The sequence below is a fragment of the Microcaecilia unicolor genome, chromosome 14 (genome assembly GCF_901765095.1).
Source record: "Microcaecilia unicolor chromosome 14, aMicUni1.1, whole genome shotgun sequence".
NCBI lineage: Eukaryota > Metazoa > Chordata > Amphibia > Gymnophiona > Siphonopidae > Microcaecilia > Microcaecilia unicolor.
The window spans coordinates 37063611-37072614 of record NC_044044.1 but is presented as its reverse complement, the minus strand read 5'-3'; the positions used below and the strand labels follow the sequence as shown (position 1 = coordinate 37072614).

General features: G+C 50.0%; 1 protein-coding gene across 1 annotated transcript; it reads right to left on the bottom strand.

Moving 5' to 3' along the window:
* Nucleotides 1-5193: 5193 nt before the first annotated feature.
* S100A11 (S100 calcium binding protein A11) lies at nt 5194-8618 on the bottom strand. The gene is made up of 3 exons (XM_030187795.1): nt 8508-8618; nt 6005-6163; nt 5194-5577 (listed from the first exon to the last, which is right to left on the bottom strand). Exons 1-3 carry the CDS (start codon nt 8508-8510, stop codon nt 5401-5403), a joined length of 339 nt encoding a protein of 112 aa, XP_030043655.1. The 5' UTR covers nt 8511-8618; the 3' UTR covers nt 5194-5400.
* Nucleotides 8619-9004: the final 386 nt, after the last annotated feature.

Sequence of the window (9004 nt, the reverse complement as noted above, 5' to 3'; positions counted from 1 at the left end):
ACTTGACATTTCGTCCTTTAGATTGTAAGCTCCTTTGAGCAGGGACTGTCCTTCTTTGTTAAACTGTACAGCGCTGCGTAACCCTAGTAGCGCTCTAGAAATGTTTAGTAGTAGTAGATTCATTGGGGTGTATGTTGTTTCTGAGCACTGTGCTGGTGTCAGGTAATATTTTCAGCGAGGGCATAACCATAGCAGCTTTGTTTTGTCAGTGTTCAATTTCAAATGATATTGTAATTCTCAGCAGCATCTATACATTGTTCAGCATTGGATCGGGTATCATTAAGTACGAGTGTGGATGAACAATAAATCAGAATGAGAAGAATATCATTATTTGCGTCAGTATACAAGCTTGTCCGTAAGTTTTATAGAGTCTTTCCAGGATGCTATAAAGCATTGGAGAGAGCGGAGAGCCCTGAGGGACTCCACGTGTGGCTACCTGTGACTGACATAAGGAACTGTGTTGTTTTATTCTATAGTTGGTATGGAGAGACAGACTGGATAGGTCTTTTCTTTAACGGAGCTAGAACATAGGCAGAAGACAGTCGCTGCTCCATGGAGACAAGCAGACAAAACAAAAAAACTTTCAGACGGTGTATTTACTATAGCAAACATGGTTAATTAAAGGTAGGGAGGGTCAGAGAGGCTGCTCCAGGTACAGAGAAGCATGCCTACGTAAACACACACTATATCAGCTCAACAGGCTCATTTGTCTAGTTGATTTCCTAAGACAATCGGAACAGTACATCCCTGAATGCACAGCAGATCCCTTGAGCTTTTTCTGCAGGTTGGTTCTGGAGTATTGCACACTAGCGAAAAGATGACATCTGCCCCACCGTCCCTGCCTCCCCCCACCTCAGTCCCCCCTGCGTACGCTTGAGCAGGTGGCTCTTTGTATCATCTGTGTACCACATGGACAGGTCTCCTCAGCACTGGCAAACAAGTTAGTCATACTTCTGTCTAAAGTCCTATTACTCTGTCTACGTATTCCACCTCCGTTTACCCATTGTGCTGTCTGTCAAGATGTTTTCATCTGTGTTGTGTTGACTATGTTATAGTGTGTATTGTGATTTGAATGTGTTTTAATTGCGTATAGGTTGTTTTTTGCTGTGCACTGCCTTTTGTGTATTTCTTGAACCTACCTCTCCTCTCCCCCCTTTCTCTATTTCAGTGGATGGCACTCATTCTCCATGTCTCATCTGCTCCTAACCTTGGGGTCATCTTTGATTCCTCTCTCTCCTTCTCTGCGCACATTCAGCAGATTGCCAAAACCTGTAGTTTCTTTCTTTGTAACATCAGCAAAATCTGTCCCTTCCTCTCTGAGCACTCAATCAGAACCCTCATCCACACTCTTATCACCTCTCGCCTAGATTATTGTAACCTGCTTCTCACCGGCCTCCCACTTAGCCATCTCTCTCCTCTTCAATCAGTCCAAAATTCTGCTGCGCCACTCATTTTCCGCCAAAGTCGCTATGCTCACATTAGCTCTCTCCTTAAGTCACTTCACTGGCTCCCTATCAGTTTCCATATTCAATTCAAACTTCTCTTATTGACCTAAAGTGCATTCACTGTGCCGCTCCCCTGTACCTCTCCACTCTTGTCTCTCCCTACTACGCCCCCCCTCGGGTACTCCGTTCTGTTGATAAATCTAGTCTGTCCCCTTCTCCTCTCTTGCTAATTTAAGACTCTGTTCCTTTTATCTTGCTGCACCTCACGCCTGGAATAAACTTCCGGAGCCTGTATGTCTTTTACCACTGTTTTTGTCTCCTAACCACTGCTCACTTGACCTGTCCTTTTATCCTCACCTCTATCCCTTACCCTTAATTGTTCTGTCTGCCTGTCTTATCTAGATTGTAAGCTCTTTGAGCAGGGACTGTCTTTTTGTGTATGGTGTACAGCGCTGCGTATGCCTTGTAGCGCTATAGAAATGATAACTAGTAGTAGTAGTTGGTAAATAAATCCTAATAAACAAATACACATATATAGATCACTTCCTTGAATATATAATTAGTAAATGGGATCAAGCTTTCCAGAAATTACACTGTCTGGGAGTGCAGCGCCCTCTGGTGACAAAGAGCGAGCAAGAACCTTTCAGTTCTTGGACAAACAGGATGCGGCAGCCACGTACAGGTGATGTCATCCGACGGCTCTCATTGGACGGAAAAAGCTCTCCAATAGCTCAGAGGGGTTCCCCCCCCCCCCTAACCCTTGTGAACCTGTGTAGTGTCGTCCCCCCCCCCCCCCCCTCCCCTGGTTCTTCCCCAGTTTATCAGTAGCTAGTGCCGCATCGGCCTTGAGGGGAGGAGGGCGGCTTGTGTGGCTGACTTGACCTACGTTACAGATAAGTAACTACACTTTCTCCTAGGACAAGCAGGAGGCATCAGCAACGTACAGGTGACTCCCTAGCTGAGGGGATTGCTTTGCCCCTGTCATGGTGACATTGCTGCGCAGCCCTCGAGTGACTGTGGTAGGCCGAGGCGGCCAGTGTTAGGAAAAGAATTAGGAGTCATCCTGGTCCGTGGTCACATGAAACGGTTTATTGTATGTTAACAACCTGGTGTGGTGAACACCTATATATATATATTTATTTTTACAAATTTTGGTGTGACTAACAAGGGGTAACTTCTAACAGGTTGTTTCTAAGCCCTAGTGGAGTGATATAATTAGCATGGACGTAAGAAAACCACAACTGGAACCCTGACTCAAAGGGTTCAGTGGGATAGTTGTAGCCTCTCTCTTCTTCGCCCCGGTGCTTTGTCAGGTCCACGCTGGTGTCTGGTACCCCTTGTGGCGGGTGCCGGTTCAGCTTCACTGCAGCTTGTAGTACTGTGCCTTCGAAGGTAGCTACATTTTAGTTGACCCCAGTCGCAGTTGCACATTAACCCTGTGTACATCACCCCAGAAGCCACTCCTTCCCACCTCCACCCACTGGAAATCACCCCAGAAGCCACTCTTCCTCTCGTCCTGTACGCAGCACACCACAGAAGCTCCCTGAATCCATTCCTCCCCACCAGCACCATTCAGCCACTCCTCGCCATCCCAGAAGCCACCCTAAGCCACTCACGCGAGTCTGCTCAGTGGTTCATCCAAGCCCCGCATCCTCCTCCTCCTCCTCCTAGAGCAGAATTAAAGCTCAGCCAAACTAGTCATGTGTCTGGGACCAAAATGTATAGGAGGGGCCGTGTTCAGTGGCTCCAAGTGGGACAGATTTTTTTTTCCTCCTAAGTCAGCTGAGGGTGAGAGACTAGAGGCACCGTCCTCCACAGTTTTCCCTGCCCCCCCCCCCCCGTACATTTCCCTGTTTGTAGACAATTTGACATATATTTGTATTGTGATGCAAGTCCAATGTGCTGATTTACCCAGGGCCCACCAAAGGAGTAATCCTGACCTGAAACAGTCATTTGGATGAACCCAGCTGATCTTCCATGTGAATATTAAACAGAAATCGTTTATGTAAATACTAGTAAAAGAGGCCCATTTCAGAGCAAATGAAATGGGCGCTAGCAAGGTTTTCGTCGCCAACACCCCCCCTCCCTCCCTCCCTGGCCAACCCCTTCATTGTTCTGCCATTGCTCCGCCCCCAACGTCATGACGTTTGATGCGAGGGCGGGGCCCGGAGCGATTTCCCCCCCCCCCCCCCGCCTCCCTCCCTGCCAACCCCTTCGGTGTTCTGCCATTGCTCCGCCCTCGAGGGCAGGGCCCGGAGCGATTTTGGTGGCTTCACCACCACGAACCTGCGAACCTTTTTGAAGGAAGTCAGGGCTTGGCTTCACTGACGTCAGTGTCCTCAGTGTTGAGGGTGAGTTTTATTATAGTAGATTAAACAGCACTGATCCCAGTACAGATGCCAGTGGGACAGGAATAATTTCCAGACTGCCATCTCTCCCAGTGGAACCAGCGATATCTATGACATTATATAGCTGAAGTTCAGGGGCGTCAGCTAAACCCTCATATTTGGGATGAGAGAGCCTTTTTAAAGAAGCATGATTATTCCAGGGAAACCTGGAATTATCCATGCTATGGCTCCAGCGAGCCATCTGACCTTTCCTGCCCTCTGGCTGCTGCAGTGCAGATTATGGAAAAGATTAGCTGTAGTGATGCTGGCCAAGGTCAGAGATCTTCTACAGCAGGATTTGTCAACCTACTTCTCGGGACACACCCACCATGAATATGCATGAGATAGATTTGCATACACTGGAGGGAGTGCGTGCATATTCATTGTGGGTACCCTGCAAGCCTGCCTGGCTGGGCGTGTCCCAAGGACTGGGTCAAGAACCCCTGTTCTAGAGTGAGATACGAGGCAAGCTCACGCCCATGGGGGGTGAGGGGTGAGGCATGGCCTGTTCACTATGGAGTCAGCGGCAGAGATGAATGAGGGACACTGCCTGGCACCTACCCTTAGCCAGACCAAAATCAGTGCTATGCTATGCCATGGCACAAGTCTGGGTGCTGAGGAGTACACTGGGTGAAGTCTATAGAGAAACAGGGCAATATGGAGAAGCCAGGATTGTACAGCTGCGTGTTTGAGGGTACCAGGTTGGTGGAAGGGCTGGGAAGGTTCAAGTGCTGCTTTTCTGCCTCTGTCCCTCAAGCCTCTCATGCAACTGACTTGGGTTTCTTTTCACACTGGAGGCAGGGCCAGAGCCTCAACCTTCATGGTATCAACTCTCAATGCAACACCTTGCTTTTATTTCTTTTTTTTAAACTGCAAGTTTTCAAAAGAGATTATAAGGCTGGATAGGGTGAGGTGATCGATTTAAGGTGGATCTGGATTTCCAGACGCTAAAGCTTCTGATATGAAGATCACTGAATTTTCTGTATCCCAGACCTCCAGCCTTTTGGGTGCCACTCTCATTCCTCACCTCCACTGATTCCTACCTCCAAGGAAAGCAAAGCCTTCCCCATGGATCTCGCATGGGCTGCTCCCTCCTCCTCCTGTGGATATCTCCCTGCTTTCACACTCCTCCCAGCCTGGTTCCTCCTCATCACAGGGGGGCACACACTGTCCCACCCCCACCCTGAGGTGACCCCTCTATATGGGTCCTTCCCTTCCCCTAGGCTGAGCCCTCCTCCTGAATTCTGGCTTTCAGGGGCAGGCTGGCAGCCCTCTAGTGTATTTTTCCCTTTAAAAGACAGCACTCATTGTTTAAACAATTTTATTAAAACACAAATTATATACAGGCTATGTTTGATGGTCTGGTGTGAGTATAAGAGACAGAACAGAGGATGGACGGGAAGAGGGTTTAGTGATACTATTTCAATCAATATAGTACATGCTAGCAACAGGATGTTCCATAAGGGTTGAAGGTCAGCCTGTGACTGATAGAGGAATGATGGAGCTGGTCTCACCTGCCTTCACAGCTTTGTACCAGGACATCACATGAGCCCTGGAGACATGTGGACTCAATGTCTGCCTCTGGCTGGACCGCTAGACGTCATAGCATTATGACAGGAGCATGTCAGACCACCAATGAGGTTTAGAAACTCCTGGAAGTCCAGCTGACCATCTCTACGGCCATCTGGCCCACTGCCATCCAAGCCACTCATCATCTTCTTCAAAACATCTGGGTCCTTCTGGTTCTGTAAAAAGAGAGGGCCACTGCTTTAGGGCCTGGAGAGCCAAACAGAGCGCACGACTGATGATGTGGCACCATGTGGCCCAGAGAAAATTGTTATGACTTTACGGTAGGTTCCAAGCCATAATGCTGAGATCCCTCAATAAAATTAAGAGGTTCTCTCTTTATAGCATGGGCAGGATGAGAAGAAGCCGATCCTGTCACAAAACCTTGCACAATTAGCAGATGCTAAGAAAAAGAAGCCAACATCCAACCCAGGATGCAGTTGAGTGCTTACGCCTGTCCAATCTGACTGCCACCTCACAGCCTTCACTTCTGCACGGAGCTACCAGTTCCCCAAACTCTCTTCCCTTCTACCCCACGCGTGATGCTTCCAGTGTCTCCAAGCAAGTCTCGGAGGCCCTGCCTTGCAGCTAATAACATGCACTCACCTCCACGAAAGGTGCAAGCTCTGTTTTCATGAAGCACTCGAATTCCTTGAAGGACATCTTGTTTTTGTCGCCTTCTTTGCCGGCATGGCGCTGGAAGACCGTGATGAGAGTCTCAATGCAGCGCATTGTTTCTGTTGGAGACTTGGTGATGGGCTGAGACTGCAGAAAGAAGAACGGGTCTGATTATTAATATAGGGTAGCAGAATGGAGAGCAGGGAAGCCATGGTTGACACCCTACCGATGCTCCTTGTGATCTTGGGCAAGTCTCGGGTACAAACTTCGATTGTAAGCGCCCTGGGGACAGGGGAATACACATTGTACCTGAACAGAACTTACTGTGAGCTAAATGCAAGACTCCTTTCCCTGCTCGCCCTGGGCTTGCAGTGGGTGCTTTCCTGGCAGGATCTTTAGGTTTGAACTTAGTACCCGGCTTCCAGTGCTGCTGCAGACAGATGGGTCAGTGTCTTCTCATTTGGCCAGCAGACCTCCCTCCTAGCAGCTTAGTGTTGGAATGGCACCTGCTCGGTGGAACACGGCGGGGAGAAACTTCTGCCTCAGCTGTCAAATAGCAAGGGCTCTACGTGTGCTGTGGTGGCCTTCTAGGTAAAAGCCTGATGAGGCTGTCCCTGGGACACACGTGGGAAGAGGAGTGGGCTTATTCACATTACTGGGCAGTGCCCTCCAGCAATGAAAGGAAATTTAGAAAGTGTAATTCTCAAATGTGCCCTGCAGAAGCAGGTGGTCCAGGTCTCTCCAAACTCGCCTGTAAGGCAAGTTTCTCCTGGCTTGGGGAGGAGAGGGACGAGGGGAAAAGCCAGTGATCAGACTACCTTCACCCCAAATGGGGCCACAGAGCGGTTAAACTGCTCAGAATACTAGGGAGTTTATCAAAGGTACTCAGAGAAGCACTGGAGAACTGAATGATGTGTTTTGGCCAGCAGCCCTCTCCCCCCCCCCCCCCCTGAGAAGGCTGCAGTCCAAACACATAACACACGCCACTGGGGGGGGGGGGAGAGGGGCACCACCACCCCATGTGAAAAAAAAGAGGCTCAGCCACCATCCGATCCTCCCTCATTTGATAGAGCAAGTCTGGACTCATTTTGACACCCATAGGCAATAGCAGGGGGTGGAGGGGATGAAGAGCCAAGTAGCCTCTGCATTTGCCTGGGGATTTGGCCCATGTTGCCTAGACCTGCATCTGGTTCTGTCTGGACCTGGGCTTCTCAACCTAGTCTTCGGGACACACCCAGCCCACTATGAATAGTACTACTACTATTTAGCATTTCTATAGCGCTACAAGGCATACGCAGCGCTGCACAAACATAGAAGAAAGACAGTCCCTGCTCAAAGAGCTTACAATCTAATAGACAAAAAATAAATAAAGTAAGCAAATCAAATCAATTAATGTGAACAGGAAGGTAGAGAGGAGGGTAGGTGGAGGCGAGTGGTTACAAGTGGTTACGAATCAAAAGCAATGTTAAAGAGGTGGGCTTTCAGTCTAGATTTAAAGGTGGCCAAGGATGGGGCAAGACGTAGGGGCTCAGGAAGTTTATTCCAGGCGTAGGGTGCAGCGAGACAGAAGGCGCGAAGTCTGGAGTTGGCAGTAGTGGAGAAGGGAACAGATAAGAAGGATTTATCCATGGAGCGGAGTGCACGGGAAGGGGTGTAGGGAAGGACGAGTGTGGAGAGATACTGGGGAGCAGCAGAGTGAATACATTTATAGGTTAGTAGAAGAAGTTTGAACAGGATGCGAAAACGGATAGGGAGCCAGTGAAGGGTCTTGAGGAGAGGGGTAGTATGAGTAAAGCGACCCTGGCGGAAGATGAGACGGGCAGCAGAGTTTTGAACCGACTGGAGAGGGGAGAGGTGACTAAGTGGGAGGCCAGCAAGAAGCAGATTGCAGTAGTCTAAACAATAGGTGACAAGGGTGTGGATGAGGGTTTTGGTAGAGTGCTCGGAAAGAATAGGCATGAAACAGATTTGCATTGGTAAGGCAGTGCAAGCAAAACCCTCTCCTGCTTGTTCATGTGGAGGTCCTGGCTGGGTGTGTCCCAAGGGCTGGGTTAAGACCCCTGATCTGGACTGAATCCTCCAGCTGATCCCCCCCCCCCCCTCTCTCCACACCCCACTAGAGATAAAAGCAAGTTCCGGCTCAGCCATCCCTCCCCCCACCCCCAACCTCTGCTTTCTTTTGGCAGCTGTCCAGAATGACTCAGGATCTTCTGGGTTGGGCTGTTTCCTACCAGGCTCTGACCAAGTTCTCTTTTTGCCTTTTTTGGGTGGAGATGGACATGATTTCCCACCTCATCAGAAACCCACGGGCAGGCTGAGTCACTCACTGCCAGTGGCCGGGGTGGGGGAGGCTGAGTCTCAATCATGTCCACTCCTGGTAGCCTCTACTCCCCCCCCCCCCCCACTCCTCTGACCCACCTTATCCCACTCTGTCCTCCCGGGATCGGCACCCTCCTCCCCCCCCCCCAAGGGCTGCAAGTTCCGGACTTACCATGGTGCGAAGCTGTGTCCGTTCTAAGCAGAGAAGGGGGACTGGACTGGAGCTGAGCCGAACCGAGCTGTGGCCGCTGTTTCCGTGCCAGACCTTTAAGAGGAGCCTGAGCCCGCCCCCCCCCCTCAGCCACACCCGCCCTGGGCTGCCAAATTCTCTTCAGCACAAAAACCTGCCCGAGCGACTGGGGAATGTGAGGGGCAGATCACGCCTCCAAGGGAGAGAGGGCAGGGCTTTCTCCTCCTGGGTGCGGCTGTGCGCTTTGTCATCCTAAACGGACAACCGAACAGGGAGGGCTGGGGTGACAGAAGGACGTGTGTCGCTGTTGGCAGGGAAAAGAAAGGTAGCCTTTGCTGTTTCACCTCTATTTTCACTCCTTAGAAGATAACAGATATAATCAGATGGGTAAACCCTAGTTTCTTCGTTTGCCAGAGAAACGGTGCACAGGGGAACCCAAACTATAGGTTCCACTTCAGGGGTCACCGCCCAGGAAAAGG

Bases quoted from the DNA above. Each gene is read 5' to 3' on its own strand.
- S100A11 (XM_030187795.1), bottom strand. The intron at 5,578-6,004 runs GTGAGTGCATGT...CTCTTTTTACAG, and splicing joins AGCTTGCACCTTTCGTGGAG to AACCAGAAGGACCCAGATGT.